Source organism: Notechis scutatus, chromosome 3 (genome assembly GCF_049901735.1).
Source record: "Notechis scutatus isolate UNSWTSFEM ecotype Mainland chromosome 3, rNotScu1.2, whole genome shotgun sequence".
Taxonomy (NCBI): Eukaryota; Metazoa; Chordata; class Lepidosauria; order Squamata; family Elapidae; genus Notechis; species Notechis scutatus.
In genome coordinates, this window is record NC_142011.1 from 166,387,217 (window position 1) to 166,410,874 (window position 23,658).

The 23,658-nt window shown below is 40.5% G+C and overlaps 1 protein-coding gene across 5 annotated transcripts in view; it reads right to left on the reverse strand.

Annotated features, from left to right (window-relative positions):
- Positions 1–23,454, reverse strand: part of TRAPPC8 (trafficking protein particle complex subunit 8) — a 74,049-nt gene extending 50,595 nt beyond the window's left edge. For 3 of the 5 annotated variants that reach the window (XM_087961666.1, XM_087961665.1, XM_087961664.1), the window contains exons 1-3: positions 23,040–23,445; positions 19,983–20,177; positions 10,533–10,616 (exon numbers count right to left, since the gene is read on the reverse strand). In XM_087961666.1, coding sequence (XP_087817792.1) covers positions 10,533–10,616; positions 19,983–20,177; positions 23,040–23,196 — 436 coding nt within the window. In that variant the 5' untranslated portion in view covers positions 23,197–23,445. Of the gene's footprint in view, positions 1–10,532; positions 10,617–19,982; positions 20,178–23,039 lie in introns of all 5 variants that reach the window. The other 2 variants (XM_087961669.1, XM_087961668.1) reach the window with 2 other exon arrangements.
- Between the last annotated feature and the right edge of the window lie 204 nt (positions 23,455–23,658).

Below are 23,658 nucleotides of genomic sequence, written 5' to 3' on the forward strand. Positions count from 1 at the left end.
CATTTAAAACCTTTGCAAGTCTGCAAAATCAAAGGAAAGCTGAAGTAAGTTCATAAGCACTATCATGGTTTTACTATGTGACTGCTCTGCTTAATGACCAAATTGCTGATTCCAGCTGTGGTTGCTAAATTAAAATCACAGGTCTATAAAGCATAAATTTAAAATTTTATTAAATCAATGAATGAATGAAAGAATGAATGAATGATGTTACTGGCCGCCCATCTTACCATAAGATAACCCATAACTCTGGATGGCCTACAGTTACATCTTAATTAAAACATAAAATGTCAATATCAAACCTAACAACCAAAGACACAAGGGGAGGGCAGAAGCAGAGTTGGTGGGGGAGAGAGGTGGGTTCTCTTATTATTCAATCTATCACCTATATTGTGCAGATCCCCCATTGGAGCCCCAAGCCAACTGGCACAGCTACGTCTTTAGGCCCTTACGAAAAGATAGGAAGGTTGGAGCCAATATGATACGATAATACAATATTTCTTTCTTGTAGCTTTCTTTTCAAAGGCAGTACTATTACTCTACACATAGTAATTAAGATAATTTCATCATCATAGTGAATCCTTCAAATTGATGCACTTATGAAATAAACAAAGCACTAGGTACTAGTGCAGACAGTAAATAGGGTTTAATATTTCATTCTCCTAGCAAAAATATTGCCTCAATGTGATCTGTACCCTTTTGAGACAATGCCTCAGATACACAGCATAAGATTCTTCATTCAGCCAAATGACTTGCGTTTATACAGTTCCTATCTTATTAGTATTTCAAAGAAGTGATAAATGAAACATCAGGCAGATGTAGTACTTCTGTTATTGAACTCTGCCACTATGTAATACTTATTCCAGCTAATTTGTTCTATGAGACAGATATACAATTTGGGGGGAAAATAGCTAATGATAATTTTAAAAATGAACCAAGAAAAATTTTATATTCTTGGTGAGAGATGATTGGAAGGATTAGCATATGATTTCAGTATCTACTACAGATTTGGTAGTATTCAAATGTAATTATTTGTCATTATTCAATGAATCACTCCAACTTTTAGATATTATTCTAAACACACCTACACACACAATTTAAATGCACTTTTGGATTCCACTTATTAGTATTTGCCATTCTCAAATATTTCTTGCTTGTATAGGCAATAGCTCCACAGATATTTTCCTGAAGGTGAATATTTCAGAATTAGAATTAATGTTCTCCCTCGAGCCGCTCGGAGCATCCAGAGACTGGGATGTGCTTCTGAGTCCTCTTCTTGCAGGCTGAGCTTTAGATGAGGAAACGCTCCGCCCCTCACGTGGTATCGCGCAGCGTCTCCCCAGTCTTTTGCTCAGCCTCGAAGAGTCAGGCTGTGTTTCAGAGAGCTCCTTGGCTGATCGCACATTTCTTTCCTATTACAACCCTCTCGTCTTGATAAGGTTTGCCTTTCCTTCCTCCTCCTGCGCAAAGGGTCTGGACTTAAGGGAAAATTTTCCCCGTCCTTGGGGCAAAGCTGCGGGCTCGCAGCGCGATAGCGCGACCCCCACCCTTATCAGATCGCTGCTGCCTCCGCGTTGCCTTGTGGCACGCGTTTTCTTTACAGCTGGATTCCCCCCACCTTAAACGCCGATCGGGAGGGTCATCGCCCTAGGGCCCTAGGCGCTGAGCTGACCAGCAAAGCCCTCCTTTCCGTCCCGAAGGCGTCCCGACGGTTCAGCTTGCGGCCGCCATTTTGGCTCCGCATCGTGGTCGGGCGCCATTTTGAAATTCTTAGCTGCGGTGAATTGGAGCCCCAGGCCTTGGGTCAAAGCTTAGCTGCCCATTCTTCCACCTGGCTCGCTCTTTTATTACTTGTTGGCCTCCCGCAGTCCGTTTTCGGGGCGAAGTTGCAGGCCCCCTCCGGTTTTATTTTTCTTGTCTGGAGGCCTGCTGCCAGAGGCTCTTTCTTCTACCATAGGCCTCAGGTGTTTATTTGACTGATTGGTCTGTACTGAGATATACGAAGTTCTCACTGTTACGGTTACTGTTTAAAAAAAAAAAAAAAAGAAAGAAATCTATATATATATATATATACTTAATACAAATACAAAAGGAATATATTAAAAAAATAAAAAATAAAAAAAAAATAATAATAATAATTTTTGTTTTGTACAATAATATTTTTTCGTAGATATATAAATATATACGGATAACCTGTATATACATTTGGTACAAAAGCATAATAAAGATAAAAAATCAATCAAAAGGAAAAGGAAGAATTACAAATTAGAGTATCTATTTTTCTGTACATACTATATTTCTTAGATACCTTACTGTTATCTCTGTACACAACAAATTCCAAAAGGGGGAGAGGGCCAGCTTCACCTTCACCCGGCCTCATCCAGGCCTGATCTGGGCGAGCCAACCGCCTTTGCTAGTGTTTGTATCTAACATGGCAGACGACAATCCTCTAAACGTCCTTCTTTGAAGGCTAAGGCAAAGTCCCACTACTTGCGCAGGCAGGACAAGGAACCTAAGGGCTCTAGACAGGACAAGGAACCTTCCAAGGCCCAACGTGACGCCTTAAGGCGCCACAAAGCGTTGGAAAAAGAGTTTGACCGGCGTTCAAGGGAGTCCCGCTCGGGCCGTCAATACCTCCTCCTCCAAACCCTTCTACCTCTGCTCAATCTCTCCCTCAGACCCCTCTTCCCTACCTAGGCGCAGTTCGCTTCAGGGTCTTCCGACCCCGGACCTCCGACCAGACGGACCCCGAAGCCACCTTTACACCCACAGCCGCTGGTCTGCGCCACGATGAACCCTCTACCTCCGAGGTTCCACCTCACATCAGGGCTTGGATGGAATCAACCATCCGCCAGGGCATAGCAGAGGGACTTCAACACATGACCAGATCAGGCTTCTCTCCGAGCCTCCGAGCACGACTCGATATCAATCAGATCCCTTCCACAACCGGTCCCCCAGTTGATCAGGTACTCTCTCAGAGGGAAAGCCCTCCTCCGATTGGGGCCCAGGTGGAGGAGGAAGGGGACTTTGGGGACTTCAGGGAAGAGGAAGAGGATTCCCGGATGGGATCCTCCCGCTACAGTGAACCCCTCTTAGAGGCTGACATCATGGAGGGGAGATGTCGGAGGACGAGGACCCTTCCCCCGACCAACCCTCCTTTGGGGGCTGTTCAAACCGCATATGTTCAAGTCCCTCCTCCTTAAGGCCAAGAATGTCTCTGGCCTTCTTCCCCAGTCCACTGCAGAAACCCCCCTGTCCCAGAGGGCCCGGAAGACTCCATTTTCACCCAACCAGTGGTGGAAGCTGAGGTCATCCCATCCCTCCCATCTTCGTAGATCTGGTAGCGAAGCAACTTACCTCCTCAGGGACCCCTCCCACTCCCTCTAGCCAAGACAAGAGATTCTTTAATCTCGATTCGGCTCTGTCTAACCTTCTGAATATCCCGGAGGTTGATGACCCCATTGTGGGTCTAGCCTCCTCCTCTACCCCTAGTGAGGCCCTAGAGGCCTTGAAACCTGAGGACAGGCGGGCGGAGCAGGCGCTACGCAGGGCTCACCTATCTGACGCCTGGGCCATTAAATCAGCTACGGCGCCTCTTTTTTCACGAGGTCCTCTATCCGCTGGCTACGTCCAGCTCAAGGACCACATCCCTGCTTCCAATCTCAGAGCTCACCAGGATATAGCGGTTAGTGGCTGCAGCCGAGTTCTCGGCTGACGCCACTTACCAGTCGGTAAAATTTTCTTCCAGGGCCATCACGTCGCACGTCACGGCTAGACGCATGCTATGGCTCAAACACTGGCAGGCGGACGTAAAGAATAAGGTCAAGCTGGCCACTGCTCCCATTACGGAGATAAACTGTTTGGCCCAGCTTTGGAACCACTGCTGGTCGAGGGCCGCAGTAAGAGAAAGTATCTGCCCTCCCTTTTTCGAAGATCGGAGGCCAGGGGCTCTCAGCCCTTTCGGAGGAGCTTTCACGCCCCTTCTACCAACCCCCTTCCGCCCAGATACCCCAGACCCCCTTCCTTCCGATCCCAGGACCGCACGGACCCGGGCGGCAGATCCAGACGCGGTGGCGGCTACAAGAGACCCTTTCGGGGATCGGGAGGAAGGCCCTACCGCAGAAGGTAGAGCCTCTTCCTCCCCCCATTGGCGGCCGCCTCAGCCACTTCGCCGCCCAATGGGACATATCCACATCCGATGCATGGGTTAGGGACACAATCAGGTTTGGCCTCGCCCTGGAGTTCAGGTCCGCTCCCCTGATTGTTTCTTCCCATCCCCTCCTCAAGGATCCCTCCAAACGTGCACTAAGGGATGCTGCCATCCATCATCTTCTTGACATCCAGGCCATTCAACCTGTCCCTCCGGATCAGAGAGGAAAGGGGTTTTACTCCCATCTCTTTGTGGTGCCCAAACACTCTGGGGGTTGGAGAGCCATCCTGGACTTGAAACGGCTCAACCGTCACCTTATCCAGCGTAGATTCAAAATGCACACTTTGCAATCAATTCTTTTAGGCACCAGGCGGGAGACTGGTTATCTTCCATAGATCTTTCGGAGGCATACCTCCATATTCCAATCAGGCCTTCCCATTACAAATTCCTCAGGTTCTGTCATAATAGCCTTCATTATCAATACGTGGCCCTTCCTTTGGACTGGCCTCGCCCCCGGACCTTCACCAAGGTCCTGGCGGCCCTGGCGGCTCATCTCAGGAGCGTTCCCGTCCGCCTCCACTGCTACTTGGACGATATCCTTATTCTATCCCCGTCCAAATCCCAGGCAGTCAGGGATACCAGGGTCACCCTCTCCACCTTACAGGCACACGGGTTTCTAGTCAATTGGCAAAAGAGCCAACTTACCCCTTCCACCCGAATCAACCACTTGGGTGCCATAATTGATTCGGTTTCTCAAAGAGTTTTCCTCTCCCAGGAGAGGTTCCTTAGCATTCAAGCCCTGGTCAAACAGATCAGGCGTTCAAGGAGGGTGGCCTTACTGGACCTCTCTAAATTGTTGGGCAAAATGGTGTCATGCATCTTTATTATTCCCTGGGCCCGTCTACACAGCAGATCCCTCCAGTGGTTCCTGCTCCCGTTCCAACGATCCGGAAGAAGCAACTCGAAGGCCAGAGTCAGGGTCCCTCCAAGGGTCCTCACGTCTCTTCTATGGTGGACCAATCCGCCATCAACAGAGGCCACCTCTTCGCGGAACCTCAACGACTCACCGTCACTACGGACGCAAGCCTGTCCGGTTGGGGCGCTCATCTCGACTCGCTCTCGGCACAGGGCAGATGGTCGCCGTCCGAGCAGAGGTGCAGCATCAATTGGCTAGAGCTTCACGCTGTCCATCTGGCCCTGCGCAGTTTTCCTCAGATCCGCAAACATCACGTCCTCGTTCTCACGGACAACGTCACGGCCAAGGCCCATATCAACAGGCAAGGCGGCACCCAGTCCATCCACCTAATGAGGGAAGCCGAGCGCCTTTGCCGCTGGGCAGAATCCAACCTCCTATCACTAAAAGCCGAACACATCTCCGGAGTAGACAATACTCAGGCGGACTGGCTGAGCAGGGCCACGGTGGACCAGGCAGAATGGCGTCTCCATCCATCCCTATTCGAGGAAGCGTCCAGAATATTCGGCCTTCCGGTGGTGGATCTCTTCGCCTCCCGTCCAACACTCAGCTTCTACGGTTCTTCTCCCGGTATCTATCTCACCGGTCGGAGAATCACAACGCTCTGCGCTGCCCATGGCCCCCAGGGCTCCTATATGCCTTCCCTCCGCTCCCGTTAGTTCCCAGAGTAATACAGAAACTTCTTCAGGAGAGGGCAGACCTTCTCCTGGTGGCTCCCTATTGGCCCAGGCGACCGTGGTTTGCGGATCTCCGCAATTTATCGGTAGCGCCCCATGGAGGATCCCCGGACAGGGTCTCCCTCTCTCAGGGGCCCCTTCTGCATCCGGAGCCTCAATGGCTCCAGTTAGCCGTCTGGAGGTTGAGCGGATCCGTCTGACTAGTGAGAATCTCTCGAGTCAAGTCATCGACACTATTTTGGCCGCCAGGCGACCTTCCACTACACGAATTTATGATGCCACTTGGAAGGGGTTCTGCAAGTGGTGTAGCGGGTCTCAGGTTGATCCCCTCTCTCCCTCTGTGGCTCAGATCCTAGATTTTCTTCAGGAAGGCCTTCGTAAGGGGCTCGCACCTAACACCCTGAGACGACAAGTTTCTGCCCTCTCAACCGTGGTCTCCTGTGATAACTACGGTTCCCTTTCTCATCACCCCCGAATTAGATCTTTCCTTAGGGGGTGCCACCAACCTGTGCCCTCCCACTGTTCACAGGTTCCCCACATGGGACCTCAACAAGGTCCTCGTTTCTCTCACACGTTCCCGTTCGAACCTTTGAGGGATTCATCCCTTCAGTTTCTCACCTTTAAGGTAGTTTTTCTAGTAGCTATTACTTCTGCTCGTCGAGTTTCGGAAATAGCAGCTTTGTCAGTTAGGAGCGATCTATGTGTGTTTCACGCTGATCGGGTGGTCCTTCGTCCTGACCCCACATTCCTACCCAAAGTTAACTCTCCCTTCCATAGGTCACAGGAACTGGTTCTACCAAATTTTTGCCCTAGGCCCTCCAGGGGCAGGGAGGTCCTCTGGCACACCCTAGATGTTAGAAGGGCCTTGCGTATATATATTAAGCGCACTCAATCCATGCGAAGGTCGGAATCCCTCTTCCTATCCTTTCAACCCAGGTCACTGGGGCTTAAGGTTTCTCCTTCCACCATCAGTCGCTGGATCAGGGCTACTATTGCAAGGTGTTACCTTTCCCATTCTCTGCCCGCTCCGGGTGGAATAACCGCCCATTCCACCAGAAGTGCAGCCACCTCGGCGGCCTGGGCCACACAAGCCCCCATCGCTGACATTTGTCGGGCAGCCACCTGGTCCTCTCCGTCCCCGTTTATCAGACATTATAAAATAGATACGTACGCCTCAGCGGAGGCCTCTTTGGCCGACGGGTCTTACAGAGGGTCATCAGTGATCCGGAGGGGCCTTGGGCCAGACGGAGTCCCACCCGTAGGACAGCCCAGCTTTGGTATGTCCCAGTCTCTGGATGCTCCGAGCGCTCGAGGAGAATGGGCGTTGGTTCTTACCTGATACGCCCCTTCTCGGCGAGCCGCGAGGCATCCAGCCCCACCCTAATTTCTCCGTCTGGTGGGGACTCTTGCTTCAGCCAAGGAGCCAATAGTAGATTAGAAAGAATTAATAACCTCTCTTCTCGTTATCGCAAAAACTGGGGAGACGCTGCGCGATACCACGTGAGGGGCGGAGCGTTTCCTCATCTAAAGCTCAGCCTGCAAGAAGAGGACTCAGAAGCACATCCCAGTCTCTGGATGCTCCTCGCGGCTCGCCGAGAAGGGGCGTATCAGGTAAGAACCAACGCCCAATTTGTTTACATTACTTTAAGCATGCATTAATAAATAAAAATGATTTTAATAGCAAAATAATTAAGTTAAAATATGTCATGGCATTTTAGGAATGTGCTGACGTGAAATAATATAATAGAGGCATGTATCAATTTGAAAAACATGCATACAAAATCACAATGCTAAAGAGTTCCACAAAATGAAAGAATGAGAGAGCTCTACATTTTTACAGACTGTGCAATGTTCTCATTAAGGATCCAGAAGAGCATTATGCATACATTTCACACTGGTAGAAATTTATTCTATTTCAGAATAAAATTAGCCATTAGAACAAAAATCATTATCAAGTCATTAGCTGTTATATTATTATACTGAGCTGACTATTTTGTGATGTGCAGTTAAACGTTTAAAAAGGGCATATAGGTGCATAAAGTATTTTAAATGTATCAGTGTATGTGATATGGTAAAGGATTAAAGATAAATCCCTTTATCTCAAGTATTTTCAAGACCAGTATTGCCAATACTTTATTAAATCTTGGACTGGAAAAAGCACAAATGCATAAATAGATGGAGTCATGTGATTGCTTCTTTCTGCAACTGAAGTGTAAATTTTTCTGATATATTTAAAAGATGGCAAGAAGACACTTCTGCTTTCAATAGCTTAGCTATTGAGTAATAACAATTTTCAGATGGCAACATGTTTTGCAATAAAAGATTCAGTGCCCTCTCTTCATTTACTCTGAAGGAGAGGATAATATTTCAGTGCTCTCCTTAAAGCAAAACATTCATTCATTCAATTTCTACAGCTGCCCATGTCAGTCAATCATTCTGGGTGGCTTATAGCTCAAAAAGTGTATTACAATTAAAAATACTAAAAGCCTTTTAAAATAGCAAAAACACCAAAAACATCCAGATTAAATATATACAAAAACAAGATATTTGACCAGCTAGCAATACATCCAGAAAATTGGGCCCTTAACATATTCAGCACCCCAACGCAAACTTAAAGAGTTTTGCTCAGTGTTTGAGGACACCTGATAGTCAAATATAGTCAGTTAAATCTATCCTTTATAGAAGAACCAGAAATATATGAAAATTAGGAGTAACAATTTGTACTGAAATATCCATACATTTATATCCACTATTCAACAAGCCTTTGGAATAGATTCCTGCAAGTCACAACTAAAAGCAACAGTACTACCGTATTTCCATCTACATACACACATAAAGCACTATTTCCTATTCCTATTTCCTATTTTCTTTTAGGATGAGCAATGTTATGCAGAAAACAGAAAAGAAAAAAAATAAACCAAATAAATTAAAGGAAGGAGATAACATAAAGGAACATTGTGAAACTTAGTTTACAATAACACCATGTGATCTATCTAACTATCCCTGCAAAAAATGCTTGTTTCCATCCTATTAATACACTCACATGATACTTACTTTTTTTTTCTACAAATGACCCTCCTCTCTCTTTTTCAGCATCTTATTAACTCTAAACATACAGTGAGTTTCCTAAGCACATTCTCACAAGTCACCATTTCTTGTTCTTGGCTCTCCAAATGGTCCAACCATTTTTTAAAAGTTCCATTCCTTTGTTCCCATTTGTTCATTCCTATCACATCGTTAAATATCTTTCCCCCATTGGATAGCATTATTTCAGAATTTTACAAGATTTTCCCCCAAGCTCCTATTCTTGTTTTCCATTTTCATTATTCACTAAGCACAACTTGCAACTATCACCAAAATATGGCTTCTTTCTCCTTTCATATACACTAACATTTTAGTGACACCATTCATATTTTCCTGATTTTACATTTTAAGACCTTTCATTTATAATTAGTCATGTATTTAACAACTCTACTTCATAAGATGAGGCTATTTTCAAATCTATTATATCTTTCTAGTTTGATTTAGTTTCAGACATACTGTATACCCTATTTTCTTTTTATTCATAAATTAATTTTCTATCATTAATTCCTTTTATATTCCAAGTTATAATTTTCCTTATGCTACATTTATCACCAGATCAGAATAGGGACATTGAGATTCACTGGCACATCATTATTTAGGTCAATTAGTGCTTCACATAATACTTTTTAATCTAGACGAGATATATATTATACCATCTATACCTGTGGCGTAGGAAAATAGCAATGACAATACTGATCAATTTTAGCCAGTATATCACAAACATATGCTCACAGTATCTTGGAAAGTACAAATTATCTTTCAAACCAATATATTGTATCCCATCGATTAAGAGATAAATGCAGTAAACTGACACAAAATCAGGATACAACTTATCTAGTTTATATACTGTGTTAAAAAGGAATCTAGGTACAGGAGAGAAAGGCAAATGATTTACAAAATCAGCAAAAAATTTAAGGAAGATTTATTCTGGCTACTTGTATAAATGAAGAAAGGGTATCAACACTATTTAGGATACAGGCAGCTGAAATTCCCCTATTTTCTCTTGTCAAGTGGAACTTTTCTTTTAGAAGGAAAGCAGCATGTTAGAAGAAAATAATTTTCAGAAATGCATCTCAAGTATTATTCCATAGATTCTAATGGTAACACACAATTTTATTCATGTAAGTTTCATGTTATTTTAAAGAGAAATATAATTGTTTTTTCCTCTAAAAATGCCATAATAATCAATTTAAAAAAAATACTTTCTTGATGAAATACAACCAAATTTAGTGAAGCACATAAGAATAAATTTATTATGTGATAAATAAAGGATCATTCATAAGTTATTTTAACTAGAAAATGAACAGAAATTAACATATAACACTTCTGATGCCATATATGCACAGACATTATTTAAGGTAAGAGAAAGGAAAGAATTTTGGATGCAGTAGATATTATAAAAGTCAGCATGCACAATCAAAATAATCAGAAATTGAAAATGATTGTTTCTGCTTTTTAAAATTCCATTATCACAGTCAGCAATAGTATATGAATTGACTAGAGAAACATAGCCACCACCAATATTCTTCCAGGAAAAACAAGACAATTTTGAGAAAGCACTACACTACAACTGAATTATAAAGAAATATGGAAGCATTATAAAACAGAGGAACAGAAATGGAATAGAACCCACACCTATCACACAAAATACCTGAATAAAATGTGGATGTGTTCAGTCCCATCAGTGTGTCTTTCCAACTACAGTACCAAGGAACATTAGCTTTAACTGAGTGATCTGACAGAGAAAACATGGAATTATTACACTAAGCAAATAAGAATTTGAAATATCTTGCTCACAAGTGTTATATTTCCTCAATTTTAATTCACACATAGCCAATATGTATTTAGTTCAAACTGATCTTTTTGGAATAGTTCACAGTTTCTAAACACATCTTGAAAAATACAGTAACATATCTATAACACGTTGAAGCTGGTATCCTGTTGGTACAAAAATATATGAAATGTAGCTAATTTTCAAATTTATAATAAGGCAAATGTACATAAGTTAAAGAATAATGAATTTTTATGGGCAATTGATATCTTTCCAAAAATTAAGGAAGTTTAAATCAGTTGAACTTACTATGAGGTGCCATTTTAGTCTGGGGTGGGATTCAACCGGTGTTACAACTGGTTCGGTGATTATGTTTTTTACACACTGCGCATACGTGTAATACACCTAAAGCTGTGCCGCCCAGACAGCTGATAAGCACTGCGCACGGGTGCGCAACATTTGAAAAACCACTTTACTGCTTTTTCAACCTCAGCTGTGCCGCGCAAAGCAGCTGAGGCTGAAAAAGCAGGAAATAAAGATCAGGTAAGAGCCTGGGCGGGCGGGTGGGCCAAAAAGCAGCAGACACAGTTCTGTGTTTGCTGCTCTTCAGAGCTACCAGTTCTATAGAGCCGGGCAGAACAGGTAGCATCCCACCCCTGATTTTAGTCTCCAGAAGATATACCCAAAAGGAAAAAAAATATTTCATTACTTCCCATTAGAAAACAAGGGTAAGAATTCTGCTTTCTGTGGAAGTAGCCCTTCCTAACCTAATTTCTTACTGACTTTGGTAATAAGCACTTTAACACTTTTTATATACAGTACATGAGTCAATAACATTTAACATAGCAAAGAAAGTTAATTAAGAAATGACACACATTAATATCCCATACATAAGATAAATTTGTACCCTCTAGAAATCTGGCTGGGTCTTCTGGTAACCAGAGAGGCACATTATAGTAAATCTAATTTATATTCTCCTTCACAAATGATATTGCTGACACGTAGGAATAACTTAAGACTATATCCTAAGTAGTGCAACATTTTATAACACACTTTGCACCACTGTGTGTCCAAAAGAACTTTTCATAGAGGTAAATTTATCAGTTCTCTAATGCTTGAAGGGTGATACTTCACATCAAGTTGCTGCTTTGCATATTTCTTCTAAACAAAAACGGCTGTTGCAATGCCATAAAACTTGTTGGGCCTCTAGCACAGTAAGTCATAAAACCAGTAAGCAATTACCAAAATATGCCTAATACATTCTTCCTACCAACACAGATATTGCTTCCCAGACCTTCTATCTTCTATAAGATGAGAAGACTTCCTACCTTTCAAATAACTATGCAAGAAAACTATCTCCCTAGGATAATTGGACTTGGGCAAAATTTAGGTAAAACTATTTCCTAATCTTATGAAACTTTGAATTCATCTTAAGGAGAAATTATTAATCTATCTGAATGAAAAACACAATGCTCTCCCTTAACTGATAAAGCTACTGTCCGTAGTTTTCTTACTGAAATTACTGCCACCAGAAAGTTCTCCCATTCAGTCTTGAATTGGGGGGGGGGGGGGGCGGCTCTAGTGGCTTGAATGAATGAATGAATGAATGAATTGTTTTTTGGCCAAGTGTGATTAGACACACATGGAATTTGTCTTGGTGCATATGCTCTCAGTGTACATAAAAAGAAAAGATACATTCATCAAGAATCATAAGGTACAACACTATAGTTATAGGATACAAATAGGCAATCAAATCATACTAGGAAACAGTCAATATAAATAATAATGATACAAGCAACAAGTTACAATCAAGGAAAACACTGTTAGAACTCTCAACACTAGACAAATCCCAGCATATAATTCTGATGACTAACAACAGTAAAAATACACAGTCCCCATAGCATGTACATCTCAGTTCACTATCCAAAATTGCCTGAAGAAAAGCTAGGAGATAGGGAACTTTTGTTTCCATTTGAGTCAATTTCTTTTTCCTGCACGAACAACTGATAGTGAATTGAGGCCATTAAGATCTATAGTGAGAGCAAACTCTTGTCACTGTTAAATTGTTTTTGTGTTATTAAATCTCAGTTCTTTGTCAAATGGTTATAGAACACTGCTTGCTGGTCAGAAGAAGCTGAAAAAGAAGTTCTTTAATAGAAGTCACAGATAACACTAGGTTGGAGAGGCTACCATCAAAAGATGCAAAAGCCTAAGCTCTTCTGATTGGAAACGGTATAGTTAAACTTTTCCTATAGGTTCCATCTTTGGCGACCAAGAATAAAGCTTTCTGTAAATGTTGATATAAGATTCATAACAAATATTGCCATAGTCAGAATATTTTTAATAATCCATAATAATTTTCAAAATGAGGGGGGAGTAGCTTTATTTATCAATTAATTTGTTTATTTAATTCATCCTGTCATAATCAAATATCTCTGGCTAGCTTCATACTACATAAAACAAATTAAAACATCCACATATTAAACCAATCACAACAAAAAAACCCATAAAACTGATATAATCAAAAATAATAAATAGAAATGACAAATAGTAAATAGTAACAAATAAAAAGGAAATTTTCAATTTCTTTGAAATGCAAATTTCAAATCTACTTTTAATAGCATAGATCTGTTGGCAAGAGTAAGATATAATGTCACAGATTATAGTCAAGAACTACAATTGTAGATTCCTTAGTATATAAATAAAAAAAATATTCTTTATATTGGAATTCAACTGTATACATGCAACACACTGAAATTTTCTCCAGATTGATTTGGCTAAAATAAATTTAACATTTTAGTTTATTTTAATAACATGCTACTGATTTATTCCAATTTAAGCACATTAATATCAAAAGTGATATTATGCAAAAATTAATTGAAATATGCAAATCAACAGTCCAGGAAAAATTGCTACATTTGTATAAAAAACATCAGAATTTTGTACACTATGGATTTACTCTAAACCAAGCTATCCACTGGAATTTGCTATTAATTTTCCTCCTTCCGTTAATGGGATTAGCTTAAATCAGGGATGTCAAACTGGCAGCCATTGGCCGGATGTGTCACACAAGCCATGCCCACTTCAGTTCCATGAAGGGAAAAATGTCCCGATACATCACATGACATGGTGAGTTTGACACCTATTGCTTAAGTAATCAGAAATTATTTGTTTAATGCAAAGGTGCTTCTGGATACTTTTTACCCATCAAACCCAAATAGGAATTAATCTAGAAACATCAGGATGGCACCAAGTTAGCACTGATAATCAAATTATCAGCTGGAAGACTCAAATCCAGAAATCCCCCACTGGCACTTGCACAACATCTGCCCAGCCACTTTAACATCAATTCTCAATAGAAAGCAAAATGGTCGCTGAACACTCAGACATAGGTAGATAGATAAATGACCCACAAAAAAGTTGCTATGCTTTGAACTACATCATCAGCGATGGGCAATTCTGAATAAGATTTCTACTTCACATGACATTTGCTGTGACTCTCTGTATAAATGAAGCATCGTATCCTCCCCTCAGTATGACTGCAAGGTCCCATGTCAAACTGTAGATCATATTGTGACTGGCTATAAGCTGAGGACATATCCTGGTACAGTATCTGATTTTTTTATATCAACAATGCTCCAAAGAATAGAAATAGAAGTGAGTTGGGAACAGCAATATATATATTTTAATATAACAAGATCTAAGCAATAACAAGAGGGAGGTCTAGAAATTGAATGGCGGTAGTTAGATATGTTTAAATAACATGAAACAGTGAAAATGAAATGTAATAATTATGAGTTACAACATTATGTTCATCTGTACTAAATGTATGATACCCAGGTATCACACTGTTCATGCATTAATATGTATAATAATAAGTAATATAAAATAAAAAACTTGACATTTTTAAAAAATGCTCCTCTTCAATAGTTAGAAGGCATACACACTTTGGTTTTTGAACACAGATCTTTTTTACATTTATATTTTATTGTGTTTTATTAATCTAGATGAAATGTTGATATATATTGCTAGTCCATGTATGATATAACATACACTAAATAATATAAATAATGCTTAGCCCTGACTTAGGAATTATTTGTAGGAAAGATCCTACAAATCTTTTTACGAGATTCATTATCTTAAACACAATAAAAAACTATACCTTTATCTTAGCTGCATTCCATTTAATAATTAGCTTAAAGAATTTTAAAACTATAATAAAATCAAACCAAAGTCCTCTCCTCAATAATTTTTTACTAGTTAGTAGCTATTTTTCAAATCAAGAAAAGCAACATTATGCTATTTTTCAAATCAAGAAAAGCAACATTATTTTTGTGTTACATTGGCTGGAATATACTTCCAGAATCAGTTTTACTCAGGAAGATTCTTTGGTTTTCTCTGGTATTTACCATACATTCTTTCTAAGTACACACTAATGATATGGAAACTAAAAACAGGCACAAGAAATAGATTATTACACTGTTACGACTGCAAAGAAGGCTAATATTAAAAGATTAGAAATATACCAATTTGCTATCAGTTACACAATGATCTGAAGCATTTATCTCTCTCCATTGAACAACCATTCTTCACCAGGAGTCTGTCAGAGGACTATATAAAATATAGTGAACTTACATCATCTACATTCTTAATATCTGCTTTTCCTTTTTCTCAACCAAACTTATTTAAATGTAAACAAATCAATACATAAATGTACACATATGTTTGTATAATGAGTATTTATGTAAGTTCTTCCTTTTTTCTCCTTTTGCATTTTTTTAAAACTGTGGCTACGAGGAATTCTGAATGATTCAGTCCTGGCCTTCATCCCTTTCCTTTCAACAGACTGCTCTTGAATGGCCTTAAACCCATGCTTTTCAGTACTAGGACATTAAAGTATATAAAGGTATTTCAGAGTACACACCAAACATCCTTGGTATGCAATCTCTTTGAGTCTGAAGTGTTGCCTAGTCTTATACTGTATCATCTTTATGGAGATAACATTCAACTCATGTTCTTCCTTCACTTCAAGTTTTCATCTTAAACTGCTTCTCCAGTATTTCTGCTTGACTGGGTTTACTCACTCAGTAGATACTGTGTATTGTTACTTCCCAAACCTCTTTCCTTATTAACAATATTAGCATCTCCCTTTTAAATCTGCACTTATTTGAGTTTATTTTTTACTTACTTTCCTTTCCTTTTCCCTTTCCCTTCCCAAAATTAAGGAATGGGATTCTCTCTCCCTTTGAGAGGAACAAAAGCCTATTGCAATCTTTCTCATCTTAGTCTCCTGATGTTTATCCAGGAATATGCAAGTCAAAATAATCCAACTTGCTTAATGCTCTTATCACATGATGGCATTATTGTCTCTAAATCCCTATACTGTCTTCCCAGATACTGTCTTCAAAGTTCACAATAATGTTCAATTATGCCATTTTAATATAACCTGAACATAAACTTTATTCCTTCCACTCCTATATGATGCCTCATCTCAGTTTCTTCAAATTCTTCAATATATATTTATATCTCTGTGAATCATTTTAAACCCTTTATCAGTTTTACAATGAAATTCATCTATTAAAAAACAGACAGATTTCTAAGCATAAACAATTGAAACTATCATTTTTTATTACATTGAATGCTAGACTGCAAACATTTTGACGAAGACAACTGTCTTCTTGTACTCTGAAGGTGCATATAATCAAAGTCCCACCATATATATATAAATAATATAATAGTACTTTTAGTTATAGTGCAGTCTTCACTTATTTCAAGTACTAACTGGTTAAGAGGAATACAAATGCATAGTCTTGTTGTTCAAAACCAAAGGTCTGGAATATGTCATCCATTTATATACTATTGAGTTCAACAGCATTTTTTTTCAAAGAAAAATATTCAGGATCAACCATTAAGTTTTAACTACTTTAATAATACATCAAAGCTATTTATTTGCCAAAAAAACAGCTTTAGTTAGCTATGACTTTTTTTTTTTTTTTTTGCCGAATTAAGATGTTTAGGAATTAAATCATCTAACAAGTAAAAACTCAAAAGCAATATTGAATTGGAACCAAATACATATATTTTGTGCAAAACAAATTGACAAACACTACTTAATTATGTAAATTAGACTTCACAACAGTGCATTATTCAGATGCAATAGTGACCAACCTGCACTGAAATGTAATATAATTTTATATACCTTTCACTACAAAAATAAACTATTGGAATGTATATGCTAAAAATATTTATGTTCAAAATGTTAGAACAAATGCCAAAAAAAATTAACGAAGTTTTAAGACAAAAAGAAGATTCAAACTGAAAAACAGTAAAAAAAAAAAAAACAATAACACCTTATGTCCTTTTAGGATATTTTAAGTCAGAAATGTGCTTTCTGAAGTTTTTCACTTCTCCCTTTCTGTTAAAAGTTTTTCCCCCTATCACTTCCTTGTCTCTCTCAGTGATCTGAACTATAAGTTAGTACATCTAACTAAACAAAATTATCGAGATTTTTTAAAAAAAGTCATTTGCAAACTGAGCTCAATTCGTAAGGACTTCACAAACATCAATGTAGCTTTTGTGGAAACAGTTTTTTTGAAAGTTGTTTGTAATACCCTGTTTCTCCAACAATACGGCCTCCCCCAATAGGAAGTCCCAGCATGTTTTATAGGCATGAAATAAAATTAAGCCCCTCCCCCCCAAATTAAGGCCTATATTAAAACATGCGAAATGGGGGGGAAATGGCGGGGGGGCTTGCTGTTAGGAAGTACTTTTGTTGCATACCCGGATATGGTGCTGCCTGCGTTGACCCTGATACAAAGTGCCCCACCAACGCCGAGATCAACATCCAAGCCGTCGCCGCCCGCCTGCCCGAAGATGCAAGGGGGGGGGAAATTAAGTCACCCCCGAAAAGACAGCCTAGCCATTTTTTCGGGGCTCAAAAAAAAATAAGACCCGGCCTTATTATATGAGAAACACGGTAGCTTTCTTCTTATTACAACTATAATCCTGGAATTTCTGGTTAACATTCAATGCTAATCAGATCTGATCGTGCTTGACTTCTCAAGATCAGTCAATATGAGTTTGAAGGCTTAAAAATAGAGATATAAAATTATTTCATAGTACAATCAGAATTCAGGGCTAATAAACCTCTTCCATATTACTAGTGTATATTCTATTCAGGCAATACTTATGGCTGAGTCCTACTCCACCACATCTTACTAAAGGAAGATGAATAAAGGAGGAGAAACAGCAGGAAAATATTGCCAATGATCAGTGCTATCTCTGAGAACTTTTCTGTACAAAGTAGGATTTGGTCTGAATTACACCTCAGAGATTGCTTCCAATTCTATGATTCTGTAAAAAAAAATATTGAGTGGATAAAAGAGTTAACAGGTACTACAATTTACAGCAATAATAACAAGTACAGTACAAACACTTTTAACAGTAAGTGATATATTAGGAAAACATCATTCCAAATACAGAGTATTTATCGCGTATAACACGCACTTTTTCCCCTGAAAATAGGGGGCAAATGATGTATGCGTGTTATACGCCGATATAATGTTAAGAAGCCTTCGGTGAATGCTGCTGGGATCGGGGATCAAGGACACAAATGAAAGAAGGGGAGGGAGGAAGCAACCGAAGCCTGTCCTTCTCTCTGGGTCAGCTCTCTCAGTCGCTCTCTCGCTCCTCCACCAGCACAGGAAGAAACTGCTTCAAAGAAGCGGGGGCTTTTCCTGTCGCCGCGCCCTTTCTCCCCCACCCCGTCCGCCCGCCCGCCCGCAGTGCTCCGTTCTGCCTGCCTGCCTGCCTTCGTTAATGGTTGAATCGGAACAGCTTGGCTGAGTAAAAGAGCGAATAGTTATTATTCTCAGCGAAGCTGCTCCCAAACAACCAGAAACTAAGGCAGGCAGGCAGGCAGGCAGAATGGGACACTGTGGATTGAAAGCGCGCACGCGGGTGGGAGTGGGGTGAAATTTCCCTCTTAAAATGAAGATGCGTGTTATACGCCTGTGCGTGTTATACGCGCCGATAAATACGGTATATGTAACTAAATGTTTCCTTGTTTTTGATAATCGAAAAAGTAAAGGTTTTTGATTAAGAAACAAAACTGAAGCATTCAAACTTTATTTATGATAGTCAGACTTTTGTAGAAGGAACTGTACTTTCCCCATAAAGAAAATGTGCATGTGTATACATGTAGCATGTGTGTACGCATGCGCTTGTGTGTGTGCACATGTATATATTAGGATATCATACCTCTTCAGCCCTTATTCTTAACACTGGTACACCACAGGATTGCGTGTTGAGTCCCTTACTCTATACTCTTTTATGGGCATGACTGCATTCCCACTCACGCTAGTAATACTGTTACTAAATTTGCAGATGATACAACAGTGGTAGGACTCATCTCTGGGGGGAACGAGTCTGCCTGCCGAGATGAGGTGAACCGATTGCTTTCGTGGTGTGGAGACAATAACTTGGTCCTCAACACCAATAAGACCAAGGAACATCTTCTTACTAAAGGAAGATGAATAAAGGAAGAGAAACAGCAGGAAAATATTGCCAATGATCAGTGCTATCTCTGAGAACTTTTCTGTATAGAAGAAACATATCAGACATCCAGCCCTTGCTTATTAATGGAGACCGAGTGGAGCAAGTGGCCAGTTTTAAGTTTCTGGGCGTTATCATAAAAGAGGTGCTCACATTGCAGCCCTGGTCAAAAGGGCCCAGCAGAGATTATACTACCTGAGACTTATCGGAGAGCACAACTGAATGAAAAACTGCTGGTGACCTTCTACCGCTGCACCATAGAGAGTATCTTAACTTACTGTATCTCTGTACAGTTTGCCAATTGCACAGTGGCAGATAGGACAGCACTCCAGAGGGTTAACGTCATTGCCCAGAAGGTCACTGATTGCCCTCTCACCTCTTTGGAAGAGCTTTATAGCTCCCGCTGCTTTAAGAAAGTTCAAAATATTCTTAAAGATCCGTCTCATTCTGGGCACCCTTTTTTTGAACTATTACCCATCTGGTAGACGGTACAGAATAATAAAAACAAGGACAAACAGGCTGAAAAAAAAGCTTCAATCCCAGGACAGTAGCTCTTTTGAATTCTACTGTATAGTGCAGTGGTGGTGTGGTGTCCGGGTTTTCAATTCAATGTGTGGAGTGTGAAGGATAAGTGTTTGTGTTTATTTTCATGGTAATGATGTGCACTGAAGATGGTATTTGTTTTCATTGTATGAGGTGCAATGACAATAAAGTAAACTAAACTACTTGTTTTAAATGATTTAATCTAATACATATGGGAATCTTTTTGTTACTTACCACTAATGTTGAGATCATAATCTCCTGCAGTAATCACATTAGCTAGTAATCCTTCAGCAGGCTGGCTAACAGTCACCACATCATTCAGAATTTTTCGAATAGCTCCCGGCTGAGGTGGCTGAGTAATAATGTTGTTGACAGCTATTTTCAAGTTTTTGATTATGTGAAGTTGATTATTAGGATCTCTCATATGCACTGAAATAAGAAAATAAATGTTTTAAAAATAACCTGTTCTGATACTATGCATCTAATCCTTAATTTGTTTTTCCCTCATTGAACATGTTCATGTGCCCCAAACTGCTTTGTCCTCTGAAACTTATACTGTATATAGGAAGCACAGAAGAGCACATTAGGAAAACATTAATTGCCAGCTGACTTTAGCATTGTGTATGAAAAAACATAATTGGATATAGCTCCAAATGTTCAAAATACAAATAAAATTATCTTAGACTACAAGAGGACTTTCTGAGATTTAACTCTTTTTGTTTTTATTACAGATTACAAATGCATATGTGGAAATTTTAAACTTATCCTTTTAAAGAGTAGATTGATGGTCAAACAAAAATACATAATTTTATCTGTTTTAAGCAGAACATTTCAGCTGCTTAAAAATAAATAAAAATGTTCAGAGTAAAATAGTGACATTGTCAAGTAATAGGAATTTATTTGACTCAAATATAAATTGTGTCTCATTAATGTTCATAATTATAATCAAACTGTAGAAAAAACCGGGATTAAACAAATAATACAATCACAAAAATACAATGAAAACTAATGAAAATTATTAAAATTTTAAATAAAATATAATATAAAATAAAATATAAAAATAAAAAAAATATTCTTCACAATGAAAACCAAAAAATGTAGCCAATTCACAACTTTTCCTGGAAAAAATCAAGTTTGCTGGTATAATATTCTGACTTCTATGAACAAGGCACATATTATTTTATAGGTAGTCTTTGACTTAAAACCACAATTGAGTCCAAAATTTCAACTGCTAAGCCAGATAGTTAAGTGAATTTTGCCCCATTTTATGACCATTTTACCACAGTTGTTAAACGAATCACTGCAGTTAAGTTAGTAATGTGGGTTGTTAAGTTCATCTGGCTTCCCCACTGACTTAGTGTCAGAAGGTCAGAAAGGAGATTACATAATCCCGGGAACCATCATAAATATATGCCAGTTGCTGAATTTTGATCACATAACCTGTGATGACCCGGGGCATGGCACAAAAGCAACAAAGTCACAAAAATAGGTGAAGTCCCTTTAATACCTCCAACTTGGCCCCCAATGTCCAGTTATCCTCGGCTGGAGATCAAACTCTTCCAAAAACAGTCTACAAAGGGAAGAAATGAAGTCCAAACCCAAAGTACAGATAAATTAGAAATAAAAAACCAACACAAACCCCGCTGAAGTAATTAACAGAACAGGCCAGGGTAATAAATTGCAGACTTCCAAAAGATAACAAAGCACATACAGTTGGGAGGACGCCAAAACCCAGATAAGCCTCAACAAAGATAATGCACGCTTTGCTTCCAGCAAGGTGCTGTGTGCAAACGCCCTTCTTATATCCTGTTCTCCCAGCTGCAACTAATGAAAGGGGTCAGGGCCTTTTTCTCTCCCGTAAGCCATGTTGCTCCCTTCTCCATTCCTCCCTGCGTGCCCTAGGATGAAGAGGGGGTGGCCCTGGGTCTTCCTCTGAATGCCCAGCTGGACTGTGCCCTTCCCCCATTTCTTCCACAACCACGGAGCCACACTCCCACTCCCTATCAGCTCCTCAATCTCCCCCTCAGAATCAAACTCCAACAGGGGCATGACATGACCACTGGGATGCTGCAATAGTCGTAAATATAAAAAAAGGTCATAAATCACTTTTTCCAGTGCCATTGTAACTTTGTATGGTCATTAAATGAATGGTTGTGAATAGAAAATTACCTATACTATTTTGAAATATATATGTCACAGCTTTGGATACACATAGTGTACACTACCTAATACAGAAGGGTTGTTAGTTGCATTATGCAAGATATACTAGTACTTGAACAAATAAGCCCAACTTAGTACAATACAAATAAAGGGTTCTTGCAACTCAGAAAATGTATCTTACATTACCATATTGACCATGTTGTCCATCCATTCACAATGAATATTAGGTCCATTTTCTAAATTCCCACCAAATAGAAACTTGCCTTGGTTGTAAATTTTTCCCATCAAATATCTTACATTTCCAGATGCATATTATATTTGCTTTTGTTACAGTATTTCCTGCATCAAAATAAGGGGAGCAATGTGTTTCATGACATGGGGTGGCTAATCTGAGAAGGTATGCTTTTGGGGCCCAACCTTTTTCCCTGCACATGGGGTGAGACTCTTGGCCATTTCTCAAGATGTGTTCAAGCTGTATTTGAGCAGAAAAGGCAGTCTGGCAACTACACATATGCCAAGACACACATATGGACATTCAAGTCAAAACCTTCAATTGAATTATACCCACAAACGTACAAGTAGCCAATGCAGCAACCAAGGTGGTATACAATAATAATACTAAATCCTTGTTAGGATTTACCATAAATTACTGGAGTTCTACCAATAGCACTTTTGGAGTTATCTTCAAGGACAGCCCCATCTAAAGTTTGTTGCAGATGCCTACACATGAGGTGAAGAGAATTACCATCGTAAGATCTTCCCGATACAACCCCAATTCAGGGGTTAATCTAGCTTTATCATTTAAATATCTGGCACATGCTTACTAAGAAAATATTTTGGATAAGGTAGTTTAAGTCTCGTTGCTAGATATTATCCATATATCAGCAGAATCATCAGCAGAGTTCATCGGTAGAAGCTGGCAGAAAACTACGATGGCCAGCAACCGCCTTACGGGGCTGTCAAACTTTAGAGAAAGGTGAACAGCAGAAAGACTCCTCGCTCATGTCCTGACTCAAAGGAGAGGCCTTAAAAGGCCAGGCAGCCCCCCAACTGGCGAAGGTGTCAACAGCTGAACTCCCCCCTCCTTGCCATGTAAACAACCCAGTTCCTCTCCCGCCGAGCGATACCGACCTTCCGAAGTGAGGCGACAGAAGGGCTTTACCAGCTCACAGAAGCCCAGGTTGTTCTTGCGGGTGATTCTCTCTGCCTCCTCGCTACACAACGCGGCCACTAAAGGCACAAAGGAATCCTGGAGGAACTCCTGAATCGACTGCACCCGCTGGGCCATCTCTCCGATCGACGGAATGGCCCAACACACCGAGCTCCAGCGGACGACCTGCCGGAGGGCCTATCCGCCTTGGCCCACTCTTCTCTCGTCGTTCCCCTCCGTGCCGGAGCTGAATTCGCGCCGATCCACACGGTCCTCCCCCCGCCCACCCCGTCCAGGGCTTGAGAGCCGTGGCCTCAACTGCCACCTTACCGGCCCCTCAACGACCGCCCGGAGCCGCCATATTGGATCTGAAGAAGTCAGACAACTGGGTAAACTAGGCCGGCAGACTTTGCGGCTGTCACGTGATGGGAGTGGACAGGAAGAGGTGAAAAATCGAGCGAGGGAAAGAAGGGGCGGGCCGACCCGATGACGTGTATCTTATGAGCCGCGATCCTGACTGCGGCTGAAAGACCCGGGGAGAACATTGAGAAGCGTTGGGGTTTTGGGAGCAGTTCTTCCATTTTTAGTTTTACAGAAGCG